The following is a 21918-nucleotide window of genomic DNA, read 5'->3' as shown; positions in this document are numbered from 1 at the left end:
ACGGTGAGCAGGGAGGCTGGCCAGCATCTTTCTATAAATCTTTTTCAGGGTATGTCTTTATAAAGAATAAAGGCCATGTTGAGAATTCCCTATGGAGAGGTGGACTAGCCCAAAGCCTGTTGGTAATGTCAGATTTCTATTACTTACCGTAGTTGACAGCAACATAGGAGAGAAGTCATTTATGGCTAATTTTACTCAGGAAGAAACGTAATTCTTATTTGTATGTATTTTAAATTGTAAGATTTTCACGACAGTTCCTCTTTAAAGGATACCCAAAGTGAAATGTGACATAATGAGATAGACATGTGTATGTACAGTGTCTAGCACACAAATAACTATGCTGTGTTCCTTTTTTTCTTTCTCTGCCTGAAAGAGTTAAATATCAGGTATGTAAGTGGCTGATTCAGTCCTGACTCAGACAGGAAGTGACTACAGTGTGACCCTCACTGATAAGAAATTCCCCTTTTTTACCTCTTTTTTGCTCTCAGAAGCCATTTTCTGCTAGGAAAGTGTTTTATAGTTGGAATTTCTTATCAGTGAGGGTCACACTGTAGTCACTTCCTGTCTGAGTCAGGACTGAGTCAGCCACTTACATACCTGATATTTAACTCTTTCAGGCAGAGAAAGAAAAAAAAGGAACACAGCATAGTTATTTGTGTACTAGGCACTGTACAAAAACATGTCTATTTCATTATGTCACATTTCAGTTTGGGTATCCTTTAAGCAACTGCTACTTATGTCACACACCAGAGCAGCACTGACATGTTCCATAGCTAATAGCAAACTTATTGGATGATGATGGTAGCATCTGGTGAGCATCTTATTAGTGGCACCTACCGTGTTTCCCCTAAAGTAAGACCTACTCCGAAAGTAAGGCCTACCTTATATTTCAAGCATGCTTGAAATATAAGACCTCCTCTGAAATTAAGACCTAGCTGGGGGACGCTTTGTGCATGGGGAGGTGTGTGGTCTCTTACCGCACCTCCCTTGTGGCTGCGTCCCCCTCCGTTCCAAGTAATTTCTCCGGTGGTGGCTGCATAGTAATCAATCTGTGAGGGCGCCCTTTGACCCTCACGCAGTATGCTACGTCGGCTCTGCGCTCCCCTCTTAATAATAATCAATGTGCGCCTGGGACGCATTAGACGGGCGCACATGATGACCGGAAGGGAGCGCCAGCGCAGAGCCGAACTAGCGTACTGCGAGAGGGTCAAAGGGCGCCCTCACAGATTGATTACTATGCCGCCGACACCTGAGGAATTACTGGTACTTGGAACGGAGGGGGGCGCAGCCATAAGGGAGTTGCGGTAAGAGCCTCCCCATACACATAGCGTCTAGCCCCTCCCACCCCCGAAAATAAGCCCTAGCACACATTTCCTCCCCAAAAAGAATATAAGACAGTGTCTTATATTCGGGGAAAGACTGTAGTAGCAGCTATGATATAGTTCATGTGGTTTCACCCTATGCTGTTATCCATGAGAACGTTACTTCTATTGGAATACGTCTGGTAAAGAATATTCAGCTTTGAAAAGCAGCAGTGCACTTTCATGAAACCTTTTTTGTGGTCTTGTTTCCAGGTGTGATGGAAGGTCTGGGGCTCGGTCCTGATGTCCTACTTAAAGAAAATCCTCAACTCATTTATGCAAGGTTGACTGGCTATGGACAGTCTGGGAAATATGCCAAGTCGGCGGGTCACGACATTAACTACGTTTCTATCTCAGGTAAAATTCACAGACCGCTTAATTGAAACCTAAGAGTTAGCAAAATTAAAGAATTATACATACCTGCCGCTTTCACCGGCCCCCTTTCAGGCTGATCGGTCCCTTGCCGTCTTCCCAGGCAGCCTGGATCCTCCGCTAGGTGGCCCGGTAATTTTGAACGTTGGGGTGTGCTGCGCATGCCACCCCCATCACGCTTCCATCGCCAGGAGAGCTCGCCGCTAGGATGCTCCCAGACGTGGGGGCGCGGCCAAACAGGCGGAATTACCGGGCCGCCTAGCAGAGGATCCAGGTGCCTTTGGAAGACAGCAAGGGACTGAGCAGCCTATAGGAGGCTGTAAGAAGCCCCAGATAAGTATCATTTTTTATTCTGCTTGTTTCAGGTACACTTTAAAGCGGGATTAAACTCTGACAAAGCATTCAATAAAAATGTGTTTTCCTACTTTTATTACCCTTCCAGTTATATTTGCATTTGTGCAGAAATATTATCGTCTTTTTACAAATTACAAGCTCCCAAAGTACAGTTTATTTGCTGTAAGCGGTCATTACATTTTATTGCTTAGCTGCTGTATTTATATATTATATATAGTGATCATTTTTCTTCTTTCTCACCATCTGCTAGCTCCTGCTGAGTTTCACCACTGCCAGAAATGTTTACTAATTGTGGCTGATTAGGAAACATAAACAAGATAATGTTATCATTTCCAGCTGAAGAAGAAAGTGATGTGATTAACTGTCTGAATGCTGTTCTGCTATCATTTTTTTAATTTATTTTTTTGCTAGTAGGTTTTTTTTGTAGTAAATAATCATAGCATTAAGGCCCATTTACACTAAGTGTGAAATCGCAATGCGATAATTTGCATTGAAACTGAAACCAATGCATGCCAATGGAGTCCATTCCATTCAATGCTTTTTTCAGTTTTTGTGCAGGAAAATGAACTGCATGCTGCAGATTTCTGCACCACGCATCTGTTTCCCACGTAATGCTTGTTCATTATCGCTAGAACCATACCAAAACTCACATAAAAACTTGAAAATTTGCGTATGGAAAAACTTATGCAAAATGTAATTTCATAGTGGAAAGGGCCCTTAAATGGAAACTTAAAGAGACACTGAAGCGAAAAAAAATATATGATATAATGAATTGGTTGTGTACTATGAATAATTACTAGAAGATTAGCAGCAAAGAAAATATTCTCATACTTTTATTTTCAGGTATATAGTGTTTTTTTTCTAACATTGCATTATTCTATAATATGTGCAGATTACACAACACTCAGCATTCAAAATGATTATTTCAGAGCAATCTGTGAAGTAATGACCTCTCCTCTAGCAGAGGAAAAGTAAACAGTTCAATTACAGTTGAGATAATAAGTCAGATAACAGCCCTCTCCATGACTAATGCTGGGAATACACGGTTCGTTTTTGCCTTCGTTTAAACCTTCGTTTCGATTGTGCCTTTTGTCCTTTTCGATCCCGAAATAATCAGTCATACGGTTAATATCACCACCCACGGTTTCGTTTTTTTTTTCCGATTCTGATGGTTTCGTTTTTCCAATGACCGAAGGCTGCAAAGAAACGAAACGAAAATCCCTTTTTACAGGGACGGACTAGCATAAACGAATATATAATCGATCTGAACAGCCATCAAGCCTACCAATGGCTCGATTAGATGGATAAAGAGAGATAATATCAAACATGTTCGATAACTAGTCGTTCGTTTTTGGGGTCTATTAATCGAAACTATAATGAGATTATGACTATTTTCACATACGTTTTCAACACTCGATTCGTTTACCGAACGAATCGAAGGTTTAAACGAAGGCAAAAACGAACCGTGTATTCCCAGCATAACTTAGTCGTAGAGCTTAAAGGCTTGTTTGCATAGAGATAACAACTGCAGTTTCTCAACTCTTCCTGTACTGGAAACAGTTAGACTGATGTATGTGATCTTAATGTTTTATTTCTTAGCTGTACTACACATACAAATCATAATATCATCATTTTTTTTTCGCTTCAGTGTCTCTTTAAGTGTAAAGAAAAAAAAAAGCAACTTAACTTGCCTGGGGATAATATCCATTCTGTGCCCGTGTTGTCCTTCCGAGACCCTCCAGTCAGTGGCAGCAACCTTCTTAATGCTGGCTGGTTGTGGCCAGTCACATGCTACTTCGCATGCGCGGCCCAGTCTGCGCGCAACCTGATTTTGTGTGTGTGTGTGTGTGTGTGTGTGTGTCTTGATGGCCTTGATTTATTAAGCTGCTCTGTTAGGCCTGGTGCACACCAAAAACCGCTAGCAGATCCGCAAAATGCTAGCAGATTTTGAAACGCTTTTTCTTCTTTTTCTGTTGCGTTTCAGCTAGCATTTTGCGGTTTTGTGAAGCGTTTTTGGTGTAGTAGATTTCATGTATTGTTACAGTAAAGCTGTTACTGAACAGCTACTGTAACAAAAAAGGCCTGGCAAACCGCTCTAAACTGCCGTTTTTCAGAGTGGTTTGCGGTTTTCCTATACTTAAAGAGAACCTGTACTGAGTAAAATTATTTAAAATAAACACATGAGGTACCTTCAAATGAACATTACATAGTCACCTTGCCATCAGTTCCTCTCAGAAGCTCACCATTTTCTTCTTACAGTGATCCCTTCCAGTTCTGACAACATTTTGTCAGAACTGAAATATATCAGTTGCTGTCAGTTATATATCAGTTGCTGTCAGTTACAGCTGAGAGGAGAACTGATGTGTCCATGTTTCCCTATGGCTCAAGTGGGCGATGTTACAGTTTAACAGTGTGCTGACCAGGAAGCTGTTAGGGGGTAATAGCCATTTTCAAAATGGAGGACAGAGAATTCCCTTGATCACAGTGGACAAACAGGATGCAGGACAGGAAAAATAGATTGAGGAGTAGACTACACAGGAGGTAAATATGACTTGTGTATGTTTATTTTGCATTTTAATGTTCAGTTCAGGTTTTCTTTAACATTGAGGCAGAAACGCTTCCGCAATCCAAAATCTGCAGCAGCCCGGGAGTATGCGTTTCTGCAAAACGCCTCCCGCTCTGGTGTGCACCAGCCATTGAAATACATTACCCAAGCGGATTCGCACCCGCAAGCGGATCGCAAACCGCAGCGGAACCGCTCGGTGTGCACTAGGCCTTAAAGTGGACCTGCACTCAGAACTCCTCTCTGCTCTAAAAGATACACAACAGTATAATAACCTTAAAGAGAACCTGTAACGAAAAAAGTTCCCCTGGAAGGTACTCATCTCGGTAGGGGGAAGCCTCAGGGTCCCAATGAGGCTTCACCCTCTGTGGTAGCTGCAGGCAGTCCAGCGCTGGCTCCCCTGAAGTCTCCTGCAATCCACGCTCTACAAGCCTGACTAGGCTTGCTATATGTACCTATCCTGGCTCCAGCGGGGGCACTGTTGCGGCTCTCAGCACGGAGATAGGCGGAAATAGCTGATCTCTATCTGGTCCGCTCTGCTACGCAGGTGCAGGAGACTTGCGCCTGCGCATTAGAGCGAGCCGATAGCGATCAGCTATTTCCGCCTATCTCCGAGTGGAAAGCTGATACTGCGCCTGCGCTGGAGACGGGAAGGTACATATTTACATCCCAGCTATTCGGAGGGGCACAGCGAGACCGGCGTGGGACACAGGAAGATGGGGGAAGCCTCGATAGGATCTGGAGGCTTCCCCCTACCGAGGTGAGTACCCCCAGGGGAACTTTTTGTCGTTACAGGTTTTGTTTAACCCTCCTGGCGGTCTATTAGAAACTGCCAGGGGGCAGCGCAGCACTGTTTTTTACATTTTTTTTTAAATCATGCAGCGAGCCTTGGGGGGGGGGGGGGGGGGGGGTGCGGCGATCGGCGGCGGCGGCGATCAGGCAGTACACGCAGCTAGCAAAGTGCTACCTGCGTGTACCCCCCAAAAAAATTATGCAGGGCCTGAGAAATCCTCCTGCGCGGCATAGCCCGAGCTCAGCTCAGGCTTACCGCCAGGAAGGTTAAACAACAACAAAAAAAAACATTTCTTTGTTACAGCTGATACGAATCCTAAAATAAATCTGCAAACTTTCTACTTCCTGATTCATGGAAGCAGACATATTGTTTACATCCTGTGCTTTCAAATGGGCTTATCTGCAATAGGCAGTAATGTGACACAGGGGAGGGAGCAAATTACAACAAGTCATTAGAAACAAATTACATTATATTAAATCACAATTACACAGGCTAAACTCTTTAAATACATACAGGGTGCATTTCTGTTGTTTTCCTTGTGTCTGTGCAAGTGTTCAGGTCCACTTTAAACAGTGAAGCTTAATGTGAGGGATCGCTCGTTAAAATGAAGAACGGCCGCTATGCACGCCTTACATAGCAACGCTTGTTGCTATGTAAGGAGCATGCCTTCCTTAGTTACGTGCATTGCTCACATAGAAACACGCGTAATGTTAAATGCGGGTGGTCCTGTGAAGTATCACGACTGCTATACTTCACAAGCGGCCGCTACTATGTTAATTAACCACTTAAGCCTAAACATATTCGTCCAGATAGGCTGTGCCGCTGTTAGTGTGCGGTGCGCGCTCCTGCCGCCCGCCCCCCCGATCAATGAATGGGAATATACTTCCCATTCATCGATCCCTGTCCCCCGCAGAAAAACCGACAGTCTCTTAACAGAGACCACGGTATTTCTGCAAAGAAAAAGTTCCCCGTCCTCTTTCGACTTTTTTGACTGTGGCCATCTTGTGGCCATATAGTAAACTATGTTATAAATCACCTATTTGCTTCGACACCAGCAACTTCGTAGAGTTGCACCTCACAAACTGTGAGATAACTTGACTCTAACACAGCAAGCATTATTGGAGATAGACCGTTCTCAGGCTTCTTCAATGTATAAGTTATTTATTCAGGAAACAGATATACAGATACAGTTCGTCATATCTTAGCTAAGCAGAGTCTTGCCTTGCGTTACAGCTGCGTGATTACCTTCCTGCTGAAGATAATCAGGTCCTCTTATGTCTATCCTACGTTACATCTAGACTAACTATGTACAGCATACATTATATCAGATTACATAAAGAAAGGAAATAATTAGGGGTTCCAGTCAGCATATAGAGAGCATGAAAGTAGGAATAAGAAAGCGCTCCGTCGGCCCATCCAGCCCTTTAATACTGACTAGGAAAGAGTTAAATGTGACCTCATCTTAGCCATCCCCCAGACCCGACTATTGGCTTAGACCCCTCGTGGTGATCTAATACCCACCTACTCGATTAATATTCCATAAGATATTATGCCCTATTTGCAAGAATGTGATATTTTGTAAATATGGCCTATGTTGATTGTTCTCGTAGTCCATTTGTCTGGGGAAGTGTAGGCCTGTGGCCTTCCTTCAGGAACATGTTCTCAGTATCTGCTTGCATCATCTGCTTCAAGCAGACACTGAGATGCTTCTGCCTGCATCACAAAAACCTCTATTTAAAGGTATACTCTGCGAACAAGCCTTTTACCTAAAACTCAGTCCAAATAACTGAGGCCTACTTAAATTATAACAATCCCCCCCTAAAATGGCTTGATCCGCAGATCCCAGCTTCTGAACCCAGCAGTACCTGGTTTATTTTCTGTATGTTTCACTTTTCGATGCTCGTGCTCACACAACTTCTCTGCTCTAGGCGGTTATCCCTGGGAGAGAGGGCAAGACCTCTTGGTCTTCCTGTAACCAGGCTCCCTGGGAATGCCCTACTTCTAAGTCCCTCTACACCACATTCTCAGCATTTGCGTCACTTGCGTATCACTCACAAACTTGCATGATCACAGAAAAGTGAAACTTGTTCGTCTGTTACACGACGGAGCAGTGCCAGGTGCCTTCTAAAAGAACACCTTTATACAATCAGCTCCATCATAGGTACTGCTACACCTATACCCGTAACCCTATATATCCCTTAATTTGGAAATATTGGTTCATGAGATTGTTTATGAGGCACCAATCTCTTGACCAGGTTAATTTGTTTTGCGTAATTTAACACCCAACCTCACCTGGATAACGATGCCCAAAGTTGTCATCCCCGTCACAATGACCAGTGGGTGTAGGAAGAAATTTTGAACTGCAGAGGCCCAGTCCGAGTGTCCCTGGAACATCGCCGGATACCTTTTCCACCAGGTCAGACTGGAACTCACCTGCTTATATTTGTGTTCTACCTCGTTCAGATCACTTTACCTCTAACTTAGTGTCCTGTTTGTTTAACCGTTGTAACAAAGTGTGGTCGTCTTGGGTCAAAACTTGTTCCATGTCGTGTTATCTTTCAGGATGGGAACTTGCCGTGAAACTTTGAACTTTAGAGCTCTCTTAACAATTTGAGGAATAACGTCATCAAACTTGGATGACTTGATCCATATGGGATCTCCGCTCACACAATATGTTCCCCTTGAAAGATCCACCTTATCGGAACAATTATGAAAATGTACCTTGAATGTGTCATTAGACATTATGTTAAAAAAAAAAACCTTTCCTTCAGCCACTGGAACTATTGGTTTGGCTTCAGGGCGGATCTTTTGAATGGTAGCCTCGCATTCTGTGTTATTGAGCCAGCGGGCTTCTTCACTAAATTTGACTTGCCCCGGCAAACACAGGTACCTCTGTGAGAATTGCCCGTATGAGGACAACTCTCCTTGTTTCACCTCCCCGTCTAGCACCAAAAATGTTGACCTCTCAGGTCACGGTGTAAGACGTGTTGAGGTGGGAAATAAGAAAGTGGCGGTGCCTAAAGAAGTGTTGCACCCTTTCCATTTGTTCACCTAAACATCTCGAAGCTTCCATGCAAAAGATCCTTCTCCAGAAAAATCGATAAACCTCTCCTTGTCCAATCTCAGCTGTACAGGATTTTTTAGCATCTCCCTGACAAAATATGTCCCCAACTGTCCTGATTGGACCTCTTCCCCCCTTATGTCCTGAGGCAAAATGTGTACCTGAGGTCGGGAAGACTGTACTCTCTGCAATCTTTCAATTAAGAGTACCTCTTCACTTACCCAACTAGCATGAGGATAAGTGGCTGCATATGGACTGTGTAATATTGTCCCCTGTTGTGACCCGTGTAGTGAGAATGGGGTTCCCTGTGTTGGCTTTCCCTCCCCCGGGATCGCTCTCCCCACCCTCTTTGTCACCTGGAAATGTGGCTTGATCTCGATTTCTACTTCTTGTTTCGAGAACCACAAACCCTCGGCTTTCCAGCCTTTACGTGTGTATAGTTGTTTCAGAGACACTCTCTGTTGGTAGATCCAGAGTGTGATGTTGTCCCCTGCGTCTCTCCTGTAGGAGAACTGACGCCTCCTGCTCGTTTCTCTCCAATCTGGAACCATCTCACTCTGGATAACCAAGACAAGGTACCCCTGAATCACACACTCCACCTTTTGCATGTACCCATTGTACTGCAATGTACCTTTCAACAAAACTTTGGATCGGTGCATTGATTCTGGGAGTGTGACATTCCACAGCAGATTTACACTGCCGTTCAATTCAAACTTCCAGCACACCTGACCCTTCAGACCTTTCACCCACATTGTGCCATGAAATTTGTTTGCACCTGGCACTTGTGATCTATTCCTCCTTCTCTGCTTGGACCCCACGTGCCAATCAGAAGGAAGTGGAAGAGGATCAGTACCTTTGTCTCCAAACATTAACATGCTTGGGCCTTGTGTTCTCATTAAACCCCTTATTGTTCATGAGAATGTCCTCTCTTCGTTCTCCTAGGACGAAATGGCAGCCTAGGATCACCATCAGCACGGTACTCTTCATTATAAAAGCACCTCCTTGGGAAAGAAAAACGTTAGCAATTTGCATTATGCTTTGCTCAGTCAGTTTTTTTAGTCTCTTTCCGATCTCAGGAATCTCGTTTTTTAGTCTCTTTCCAATCTCAGGAATCTCGCTGTTCTCCAAACTCGGATTGGCATCTGGAACCTTTCGCTTATCCGACTGACATCTCTGTCTCGGCTGCCAGCACCTCAGCTCTCTTGCTTCCATATTGCCAAACTCCTGAAATCGAAATACAAACAAATCAATTCTTATTAATGGTTTGGATTTCGCCCTGCGGCTTGTACTCTGTACACTTTAAATTGATCAATATATACCGTAATTGATCTCGTTGCTTTATGGTTCTCATGAACACTGTTTACTCTTTTTGGTATATTGGAGTTAAACCTCTCTCCCCTACCTAAGTACTATCCTCAGTACTTACCTGTTTAAAATATGCTTCCGCGGACTTCACCTTTGGAAGCTCTCACCTCATTGCAAGCTCTCCCCACATCCCCCCTTCTGTACATACGCGGCCGTCGTATGCACAGAATACGGATGCCACACACCTGTTGCTGCTTTGCAAATGAGCCTGCAATGCTCTTGCTCATTTTCGCATTTACTTACCTAGAACTTCATTGCGATACCCGCTCTGCTAGAAGTCCTGTGTGTTGTACCCTCTGACCGATGTTTGCCGTGCTACTACCCCCAGACTACAAGAAAAAAATGGCTGCCTCCCTGTAGGAAGGAGCACTTTGCACTTAAACTACACAGGGTGCAGGGCTAAGCATTCCAGCGTCAAATGCCTGTATGCAGATCCCTGAATGCCCACTTGGTAGGTAGTCATATGGCAATACACTGTCACTCTGTAAATGGCAATTCCTTCATCTTTATAATTGCCCCATGAACTGCTGCCAGTTCTTGTTCTTTGTGCTACACTTGGTAGGAGCTGGGAAAAAATATATCTGACCAATCGGTGGACGAGAAAAACGCACAAACAGCCCCAGCCCAGCATTGACCTCCTTGTCATGCTCTGGCCCTGTCCACGACAAAAAACGTTACCACTCTGCAGCCGCGGCGACGGATACCTGGATTGGTCAACTCCCTTTTTTTCCAACTCCGGCACCCCCTGATGCACTGTCCCCCCTTTTACTCTATTGAGAACTCATGCTGCACCACCCGTTAAGGTGCCTCACTTAAAGGAATCATCCCAAAAGTAACCCAGTACAGATACTTCCCTGATCTGCTCTTGCAAATCACTTCCTGGGAAATATCTGACTGCTTTGTGTTTCCATGCACCTTGCTGGAAAACACTCCTATCAGTGACCATGCTAGTCTCACAGCAACTGCTTGGTGCACCTATTCTGGCATTCCTTTCCCTGGACCCAGGCTCTGGGGAAACACTCTGGGATCCGAGAGACTCAGTAGAGTGTCTCATTATCTCTACCATCCCTTCCTCTCAGCTGCTCTGCCTGTTGCCATGAGCACACAGCCTGACGTGACGTGGATCCCCCAGCCCCTCCTCCCCCCCTGCCATGACGTGTGGGGGCCATGACTAGTAGGGGCGGGCTCCCAATACCGCCATTTTGAGTCCTGGACTGCCAGCTAAGATGGCTGCTATGCAATCTCCCATAGCAACCTCTTAATCCTATACACATTAGGAAGAAAAAAAAATCAAACAGAACAAACATTTTAGGCCTAGTTACATATAGCATAATTACACATTGCAGAAGATCAGCATTCCGCTACATACACTCTTGGATACCTGCGTGGAAAACTTGGAAAGACCCCGTCCCAGCCGTAATCCTAACTGCTTCACACATTAGGATCCCCAGTGCCGTGCAAATCTCTCCACAAGACAGCCATCCGCTTATCTCAGACATAACTCAGAACTACTAGAGCGTGCTGTGTCCTCTAAACAACACCTTAACCGTTACCATCCCAGTTACAAACTTATTCTGAGACTAACATCCATCAGCCGCATCTTGCCCAACATGCTCCACGATCCGTGAAAACAACATAAACTAATACAGAAATTAAACAAAATATTTAACATTTAGCACTAAATGGAACCAACTTGCTTTTCTCTAGGCTCTCTCTTAACAACTACCGCTACACTTCACTACACTCCCTCCTGTCCACCCGCCGACTTATCTCTGCTGCGGGGGACACTACACACATCTGAACTGAAACCCAGCTGGCATCACTCCCAGCTCTCCTAGCCCACTGCGTAGACAGTAGCAGACCCTCTCTGAGAAAGGAAAGCGAGAGAGAAACAAAACAACCCCAGCAGATAACACAGCTAACATCTGTCCAGCGAAAGGAGACATGCCCGTGAACAGACAAACATATATATACCCACTATGTAAGCCGTAACATGCAACACAGGAACATTAAATCATAAGAAATCCTCACCTGCACATTAAAGCACATAAACTCTGAAGACAGCACTATGTACGCTTTACACCGGAGCTGCAACCCACCTTACCCCCCCCCCTTCCCACCACTCACGGGAGGGGGAAGAAGAACGCAGCCTCCAACCTAACCTAGCAGCTGCACATAACACAGAATGCATTATCATCTCCTTGTACAACTCCAAATACAATAAAGACAATGCAATATAACAACGTAAACCATACTTGCCTTGTTCCGGACTTCTATTCGTTTGCCAATTCAATCAGCTGTAGCAACTTCCCCACGAAACTTCTGATAGGACACACCTGGAGCTCCTGAGCGGGCCCCCCCCCCCCTCCCCTCCGCTCAGTGGATCGTTTTTTCCCGCGGCAGTTGCTAGCCGGCCTCGGAGCGCTCCAGCCACCTGCGATCCTGTTTAGGTTTTTAACTGCATGTGCACCTGCAGCTTAATTTTAACGTCCAAGAGTTTCGCCGCTGATATCCTCGAACTGCAGCCCGTGTGCTGGCTCATGCACACCACTTATCAGCTTGATAAGCTTTCCAGTCCGCGTCTACTCCGCTTGTTTCGCTGTGGAATGTCTTGAAAACTTCGGCCCCTGTCTGCCTGTTTCGCTAGACAGTGAAGGGTTTAACCTCACCCACGTGTATTTTTTAAGAAACAAATACATTCTATTACATTTAAAAATTAGCTGTTTACTTCCCACACCAAAAATGACCCAAATAAAATTTTTAATTAAAAAAAAAAATTACAATAAAAAAAAAACAACCTAAATGGTTACCTAAGGGTCTGAACTTTTTAAATATGCATGTCAAAAGAGTATTTTAATATAATTGTTTAAATTATAGGCTTGTAAATAGTGATGGACACAAATTGAAAAAATGCACCTTTATATCAGCACCATAAATTGTGATAGGGACATCATTTAAACGGAGTAATAACCGGGACAAATGGGCAAATAAAATACATGAGTTTTAATTAGGGTAGCAATGTATTAATGTAAAACTATAATGGCCAAAACTGAGAAATAATGAATTTTTTCCATTTCTTTCTTAATCGTCCTGTTAAAATGGATTTATAATAAAATAATCCTTAGCAAAATGTACCCTCCAATGAAAGCCTAAATGGTGGCGGAAAAAACAAGATATAGATAATTTCATTGTGATAAGTAGTGATAAAGTTATTGGCGAAAGAATGGGAGGTGAGAGTTGCTCAGATGCAAAAAAAATGAACAACTCTGTGGGCTTAAAGCGGAACTGTAAATTCATTTAAACCAAACTGTTTCACTTACCTGGGGCTTCCCCAAGCCCCCAGCAGCCGTCCTGTGCCCTCGCCGGTCCTGCCTGAGCCTCCATTCTCCTGCGCAAGCTACTTTCATTACCGCCAACTTACAAGTCGACGTCGCCTGCGCGCCACAGGCAATGCGACGCTTTCTTCCCGTTCCCACCCGCTAGAGTAGCTATAGCGGGCCGGTACGGCAAGAAAGAGTTGCATTGCCCGGGGTGCACAGGCACAGTTGCAAGTCGGCGGTAACGAAAGTAGCTCCCGCGGGAGAACGGAAGCTCGGGCAGGACCGGCGAGGGCACAGGACGACTGCTGGTGGCTTGGGGAAGCCCCAGGTAAGTGAAACTGTTTGGTTTATATTAATTTACAGTTCTGCTTTTAGTGGTTAACATAGCTAATAAACATAGTAACTATGTTAATTAATATAGTAGCAACTGCTAGTGCTCCTTACTCTGTGTAACGGCTGCGTATTCTTCTCTATATAGAGTCCTCTTCTGCATAAAATACTAACAAATAAACTTGACAGCTCAGAATCCTACACTTCACATTGCAGTCTCTAGTAACACTCCACTTAAAGGAGTCATCAGGGCAAATATAGTAAAATGAGTGGTACTTACTGGGTGCTTCCTCCAGCCCCAAGCTCCCAGGACTTCCCTCGCCGCAGCTCTGCCCGCAGCCGTTCGCCGGAGCTCCGACCCGGCCCCCGGCGATGATGTCAGAGCGACCTGGAGGTCGCTCTGTACTGCGCCTGCGCGACTGGCGCTGTCAATCACCGCCACGTGGGCCGGAGCGGACTGCGCAGAACTACTGCACCTGCGCAGTCCGCTCCGGCCCACGTGGCGGTGATTGACAGTGCCGATCACGCAGGCGCAGTACAGAGCGACCTCCAGGTCGCTCTGACGTCATCACCGGGGACCGGGTCGGAGCTCCGGCGAACGGCTTCGGGCAGAGCTGCGGCGAGGGAGGTCCTGGGAGCTTGAGGCTGGAGGAAGCCCCTCGGTAAGTACCACTCATTTTACTATATTTGCCCTGATGACTCCTTTAGGGTCAGCTGAGGCCAGGCACTAATCCTTTACACACTTTAGAGTTTTATTACTTGCATTCCTCCCTGTAAATTAACATCTTATCTCTAAATTTAGGATTCAGTTGTTAATTTAAGGATTTAAATCTTAACTTTAAGAATCAAACCTTAATTTAAGGACATAATCCTTAAGTTAAGGATTGCACAAGTTAAATTGCTTAGGGAATACTAAGTGATTTATCACCATGGTGATAATCGTAAAAACAGCTGGGAATCGTTATTTAAGACAGGAAATGAGCTTAGTGAATTGTGGCCTATGATTGGAAAGAAATCAGATTTGCTGTTCCCTGCATACTCCCTTAGGGCCCTTTTCCACTAGCAATTGCTAGCGTTCACGCTGAACGCTAGCGATTGCTGAATCGCAATTACCGGCGATTCCCCGACGTTCGCCGCCGCGATTTTGCTATGCTATGCACTGCATAGCAAAATCGCGGCAAATATCGCTCCGCCGCGCGTTCGCTTTCCTGACAAAAACGAATCGCAGTAGTGGAAATGACCTACCGCGATTCCTATGTTAAAAAGCAAACCGTAGCGATTGTAAAATCGCTAGCGGTTTGCGTTTTTGCGATTCAGCCAGCGCAAACGCGCTGGTGGAAAAGGGCCCTAACTGTACATGGTTTGTCACAAGTTTCTTCTTCAGGCATTATACAAAACTGGATTAGAACCGTAAGATAGCCTGAATAATTAACTGCATTCTTATGTCACTACAGTACCTCGTAAACGTTTCGAAAGCTTCTAATAAACCATGTGCAGTTAGTCAATAAAGGCATGCTCTGAAACACATAGTTTAATGTTAGCATATCAGGGAATGTATTACCGTATTTATTCAAATGCTGTCATATCGTCCTCTGGGACATTTCCCTCATCCAGCTGTTGACCGAGGCTATCATACTCTGCTCACTATTTTTCTCTTTGCAGAGAGTTCTGCGTTTCTTGTCCTGGGAATCCTCCACAATTCCGTCCTTATACTCCACAGAATAGCTCTTTCTGTTCCCACTTTCTAGCCTGGGGCTCAGTATATTACTGTATATTACTGCATTCCCTCATGCGTTGCAACTGACGGTGTGTAGTACTGTTAGGCTGGGTTCATTCATAAAAAGGTGTCCAGTCCTCTCCTGTCAGTTTTTGACAGCTGGGATCAGTGTTGCATGTGTTTCTATGGATGCGTTCATACATGAAACGTTTACATTTCCGGTCCTGTCAGTTTTGTATCAGTGTTGTATCAGTTTTGTACATGTGTCCATGTTCACACATAAAAAGGTGTACAGTTCCAGTCCAATCAGGAAAAACTGATAGATAACGGATGCAAAACTGATAGGACAGTACTGGGTCGGACTGGAAAGGTGCAGGTTTATGTGCAAACCAGGCTTTTATGTGGCTGCCTGTAAAATGGGGCTTATTTCAAGTATATTCCAGTAAAGAGGCAGCATACCGCAGGCTCTCAGAACTTTGCATTTTATGTGGCAGTAGATGAGCACACTACATGTTTACCTGAGGGAAGGACAAGTTTGTCTGTAATAGTGTATGCTCATCTGTTGCCACATAAAACAAAAAGTTTTGATGCCTGTGGTTTGTCTTTACAGAACGATGTATTGTGTACTACAAAGTTGCCGTTCTGTGAAGTTATGAAAACGGCCAAATGAGTAAACAGAACAAGAACGTGCAGACCCAGATTGACATACACTGGCTTAGTTTTCAGAGTAGGTGTTCTAGAACAATCTAAGTGTAAAAGAAAAAAACAAAACAAAAAACATGCTAGGGCTTATTTTGTTAGTTGGGTCTTATTTTTGGGAAGATTGTGTATATCTAAATCAGGGGTCTCAAACTCACGGCCCGCGGGCCATTTGCGGCCCTCGATACAATATTTTGTGGCCCTCGCCGGCAAAAGCTTCCTTATAGTTCGCTACAGTGCTCCCAAGTAATCCGCTGCATCCCCGCCGCTAAACGAGGGCTGCAGAGCCCCCAAATCGCCCGGGGGGCAATCCGCCGGCATTTCCTAGAAGGGGCAGAGCTTTCAGCTTCAGCTCTGCCCCTCCTGACGTCAATCGCCGCACGGATCGCCGCCTCTCCCCGCCCCTCTCTGTGAAGGAAGAGTGAGAGGGGCGGGCAGAGGCGGCGATGCGCCGCGATTGTAAAATTCATTATGCAGCCCAGCCTCATCCTGACTTTGCCTCCTGCGGCCCCCAGGTAAATTTAGTTTGAGACCCCTGATCTAAATAATCTCTTAAAGTGGACCTGAACTTTTGCACAGGACAGAAGGAAACATAGAGAAATGCACCCTGTATGTATTTAGAGAGTTAAGCCTGTCTAATTCCCTCTCATCATGTGACTAATCACAACTGTAATTTGATCTCTCAGCTGTCAGCGGGCTGCCTCAGCAGAGCAGCTAATTTGTAAACCCAGGATGTTAACCCTATGTCTGTTTTCATGAAAGCGGGTAGTAGAGACACTGCCGATTTACTGCAGGATTTGTATCAGCTGTAACAAAGAAATGTTTTTCTGTAAAGGTTATTATGCCGTTGCTTATCTTATAGAGCAAAGAGGACATTCTGAGTTCAGGTCAGATTTAAAGTTGGTTTCTGAGTGTCTCAAGCTGTAATTGTAATTCTGTGTAGGCGTTTGCTTTACGTTAATGATCCAGTAATTTAATTTCTGATAATAGCTCTGTAATATTGCTCTCTGGTTTTTTATCCATTTAGCTGCTACAGAAATACCGGTACAGAAATACCGGTACATATTCTTCTTATGAATGCCTGGCGGGGCTTTTCAGATGATGGTTTTGGTTATATCGGGGGATCATTCATGTGGAAGTAGTCTCTGAGCTGTGCTCTAATGATGTTAAGCGAAGTATATTCATTAAGGCCTGGTTCACATTAGCGTTTTTTACCGGAGCGTAACCGGAACACATATTGTACAAATGGAACGGATGTGAAAGTATCCAATGTTAACCTATGGATCCATTCACATGCGTCCATTGGTACGGATACATTCCGATCCCCAGACCTAAAAATTTTCCGGATCATTTTACTTAGCGGAACGGATCCGGACAAAAAATGCAGCAGCATTGGGGCAATGTAAAACGGAATGTTTCTTCACACTAGTGAAGAAATGGACCATTCCACGGGGGATGGGGGCATGTGCCGACGCGAACCTGAGCGACGGGAGGGTGCAGCAGCCGGGCAGGTGGGTGAAGGAGGGATTATACATACCTAATCTTCCACAGCAGCCGGCGGCAGAGGCTTCTGTCTTCTTCCGCGTCATGTGTCTAGTCACATGACGCGCTGTGTAGTCACAGCGGAAGAAGAGGAAGCCTCTACCACCGGCTACTACGGAGGATTAAGTATGTATTGCTGAGTGAAAACGGATCTGATCAATCATTGTTTAGATCTGTTTTCACTATGCTAAAACGGGCCGCGGACGGAGCCATCTGGATCCTTTTTGGCTGAAACGCTAATGTAAACCAGGCCTAACCAGGCTACTGTTAGGTCTCTATGAAAGGGCATGTGTGACGTTAGGGTATGCGTTTTCTTTTATATCAAAGTATTGTAGTATGATCCAACCATGTGATACTGTCCCCCTGGCTAGCGAGATCTGCTGCAATAAGTATTTGTTAGGGCTCTTCCACATTAGCAAACGTGTGCAGGAACCAACTTCGTACACGCATTAATGACCTGCGGCGTGACGTCGGGAAGTTGCGGTGCAACGCTGATTAGCGGCAGTGGTTCTAATTCACCCGACAGGAAAACGCCACAGCTAAAAGTGATGAAGCTCCCAGATGCGTTACAATGTAACGCTCTGGAACGCGATTCGTCTAATGTGAAAGTTAACATGAAAGTCAAACAAAAAAATTGCCTTCTTAAAACAGAAAGTATTTGCGCTAATTCAGGATAGAGAGGATAGAGTGAGCTCCGAGATGTCTCCCACAATGCATCACTGCTGAATATGCAAATCATCCATTGTTGTCCCTGTAAGCTAAACACGCCTCCACATCTGCTGGAATGCAATGATGTGTCAGTTTAATAATATTACAGAGCCGCACTAATCTAACATGCATACAGACTGTTTCCCATTGATTGATCCTCATCAGTACATGGCATGGATTAATGTGGCTCTATGGAGTAGGACTTTCAGGCTGGACTGTGTTACAGAGGAAATAGGTGTTCATAAATGTCAGACTAAAACAGATGGCTTTTCAGTTTGGATTGAAATGCTCCCTGGGATGGGGATGTCCTGATTGGGTGTGGCAGGGGAGTTCCAAAGTCTAGGGGCAGCATGACAGAATGCTCTGTCTCCAAAGGTTTTGAGATGAGCTCTGGGGGTGACCAAGTTATTAGATACTTATTCATACGTTAATCCTTTCTATTGTATGCACAAATCTCTTTCTTTCCAACCAGAAATGTTTTTCTTTTCATTTTTGACTTGAACAGATCATATCTTAGCACAAGGGCAGGCAGTTAATATCTCTACACAGACAAGGAGAGGATTGAGACTTGATTATTCTTTTGTAAGAAACCTGTCAGATTTTAATACCGTGTGAATGTGTATTTCAGATGAATAACTTCCGCTCCAGGGATGCTGACTTAATAAAGGCTCTAAGCCCATTCTAACAATGTCTTCTTAGAAGCAGCGGATAAATATTTTAGAATGTTCTGTCCTATGACTTTGTTATCTTGGACATTATGATGAAAATACTTAACCTGCCTGGCGTTCTATTAAGATCGCCAGGCAGGCTGCGGGAGGGTTTTTTTTTAATAAAAAAAAAACTATTTCATGCAGCCAACTGAAAGTTGGCTGCATGAAAGCCCACTAGAGGGCGCTCCGGAGGCGCCCAGAATAAACAAGGAAGGCCGCAACGAGCGGCCTTCCTTGTTTTGCTTACATCGTCGCCATAGCGACGAGCGGAGTGACGTCATCGACGTCAGCCGACGTCCTGACGTCAGCCGCCTCCGATCCAGCCCTTAGCGCTGGCCGGAACTTTTTGTTCCGGCTACGCTGGGCTCAGGCGGCTGGGGGGACCCTCTTTCGCCGCTGCTCGCGGCGGATCGCCGCAGAGCGGCGGCGATCAGGCAGCACACGCGGCTGGCAAAGTGCCGGCTGCGTGTGCTGCTTTTTATTTGAGCCAAATCGGCCCAGCAGGGCCTGAGCGGCAGGCTCCGGCGGTACTGGACGAGCTGAGCTCGTCCAGACCGCCCAGCAGGTTAAAGAGAAACTGTAGTGAAAATAACATTATGGATAAAATTGCTTATTATTGTAATTTAATTTTATTTTTTTACAATAATTATGTATAAATGATTTAGTCAGTGTTTGCCCATTGTAAAATCTTTCCTCTCCCTGATTTACATTCTGACATTTATCACTGATGGTGACATCTTTAAAGAGACTCTGTAACAAAATTTTCATCCTTATTTCTTCTATCCTATAAGTTTCTCTACCTGTTCTAATGTGGTCTGTCTTACTGCAGCATTTCCTAGTTGCACAGTGGCTGTATTATTTCTGTTATATAATCTAATCTTCTTTCCTCCGACGGCTTTGTCGGGCTCAGGCAGGAATGTGCTTCTCTGCTTGTGATAGGATAGAAGCTATACACACCCACTCCACGCCCCCTGCAGGCTCTGTGTGGGTCACAGACTGAGCTCCTCTCAGCCTATCACAAGCGGGTTAGAAGCCATGTCTTTTGTTTGTAAACACTGCTTAAAACTGGTAATTACAAGCCAGGATCTCATCAGGGAGTGGCAGAAACAGCACAGAGGGGCCCAGGAGAACATAATGAATAGAATGATATGCTTTTTATTGTAAGAATTTTACATACATCTAGCTCAGTGTTCTCCACAGATTTTTTTTTCCAGCTGGGCGGCATGAAAAAGTAGCCGGATGACGTGATACAATAGCCGGGTGGGGCAAGCTGAGATAATGCAGGGCCAGTGCTTCTGTGCGCAACTCTGCTTACAGCATAGAAGGAGATGAGCCGATGACAGCCGGGTGCTCACCAAAACTAGCCGGGCGGAGCACCCGGCTAAAAGAGCCTGGGGAGAAAACTGTAGCTACTTGGCGGCCGATCAACCATCAAATTTGATAATAATTATTAAATCGGGTTAAAATCGGTGCCGCCAAGTGCATGCCCGATTGACGATGAGACCCATTTCAGGCCGGGCATGTGGATCGGACATGCGGCAAGATGTCTGGCCGTCGTGGTCGATGTGTGTCCTGTGCACTATTCCTTACCTATCCGAAGCCACCGCTGGCTTCGGGCTCCACCGCAATCTGCATACATACGCCCACGTGGTTGCCGGTGTAATGTTGGTGCACACCGGGAGAGTACATTTAACTTTAGGGGACAGCGCCGGGCCGGCGAGGTGGCAGATGCGGTGTCACAAGTCCGATTCTGGATCTGCAGTGTATGGGCAGGCAACAGATCTCTCTCCGATTAGATTCGATCAGAGAAAGATCTGTCAGCATCTGATGTATGGGCACCTTTAGTCCTATTAGGTGCATCAATGCTGAATGTTTGTTTACTGATAAATTCCAAAGCAAGTACAAATAATACTTGGTCTCCCAGAATGTTCTGGGAGGAGAATTCCATGTATGTAAAGTAAACAGCCTAGCCTCTGTCACACTTGATACAGTGTCTGTTAGGGGCGAAGCGGTATGGTTTACACACATACCCGCCTCCCTCCAGTGCTCATTTTGATCAGTGAGGCTCTAGAGACCTTCTCCAATATTATGTCTTGTTCTCTTGCACTTCCCATTACAGGAGTGTCGTCACATCCTCACCTGACCATACCCCTTTAATGCATTGGCTGGTTTAAGGTCATCCTCCTGACGTGAGGCCAGCCTCCCACATAACTATAAGTCAGCCTTCACGCTTATCACTACGATTCATCAGCGCATTTTTGCAATTTTGCGTTATTGTGATTTTTCTGTTCCGGGGTTGTTCTTTGGGCACCTTTTTAATGCGATTTTTTACATTGCAATTATTTTTTTTTCATGCATACAAAAAAATTTAATTTACATGAGCTTTTTATGTCATCAACTTTAAACTGGCATGCGAATCCTGAACCATGCAGCAGATCCAACAAGCATACGCAGTTCCTACCATGAGCAATGGCAATAATAATTCCAGTGTTTGTATAGCGCTTTTTCTCCTGGTGGACTCAAAGCGCTTACAAGGCATCCACTAGAGCGCCCTCAGTAGGCAGAAGCAGTGTTGGGGGGTCTCTCCCAAGAACTCGTTACTGAATAGGTGCTGGCTTCCTGAAATAGGAAGCAGAGATTTAAACCCAGGTCTCCTATGTCAGAAGCAGAGCCCTTAAAGGATACCTGAAGTGACATGTGACATGATGAGATAGACATGTGTATGTACAGTGCCTAGCACACAAATAACTATGCTGTGTTCCTTTTCTTCTTTCTCTGCCTGAAAGAGTTAAATATCAGGTATGTAAGTGGCTGACTCAGTCCTGACTCAGACAGGAAGAGACTACAGTGTGACCCTCACTGATAAGAAATTCCAACTATAAAACACTTTCCTAGCAGAAAATGGCTTCTGAGAGCAAGAAAGAGATAACAAGGGGAATTTCTCATCAGTGAGGGTCATACTGTAGTCCCTTCATGTCTGAGTCAGGACTGAGTCAGCCACTTACATACCTGATATTTAACTG

General features: G+C 45.0%; 1 protein-coding gene across 1 annotated transcript in view; it reads left to right on the top strand.

Moving 5' to 3' along the window:
* AMACR (alpha-methylacyl-CoA racemase) overlaps nucleotides 1-21918 on the top strand; it is a 97804-nt gene that overhangs the window by 18142 nt on the left and 57744 nt on the right. The window contains exon 3 of the mRNA XM_068251249.1: nucleotides 1575-1718. Within this exon, the coding sequence (XP_068107350.1) occupies nucleotides 1575-1718 (144 nt within the window). The remainder of the gene's footprint in view (nucleotides 1-1574; nucleotides 1719-21918) is intronic.

Source organism: Hyperolius riggenbachi, chromosome 1 (genome assembly GCF_040937935.1).
Source record: "Hyperolius riggenbachi isolate aHypRig1 chromosome 1, aHypRig1.pri, whole genome shotgun sequence".
Lineage (NCBI taxonomy): Eukaryota > Metazoa > Chordata > Amphibia > Anura > Hyperoliidae > Hyperolius > Hyperolius riggenbachi.
This window is presented reverse-complemented; position numbering and strand designations above follow the sequence as displayed.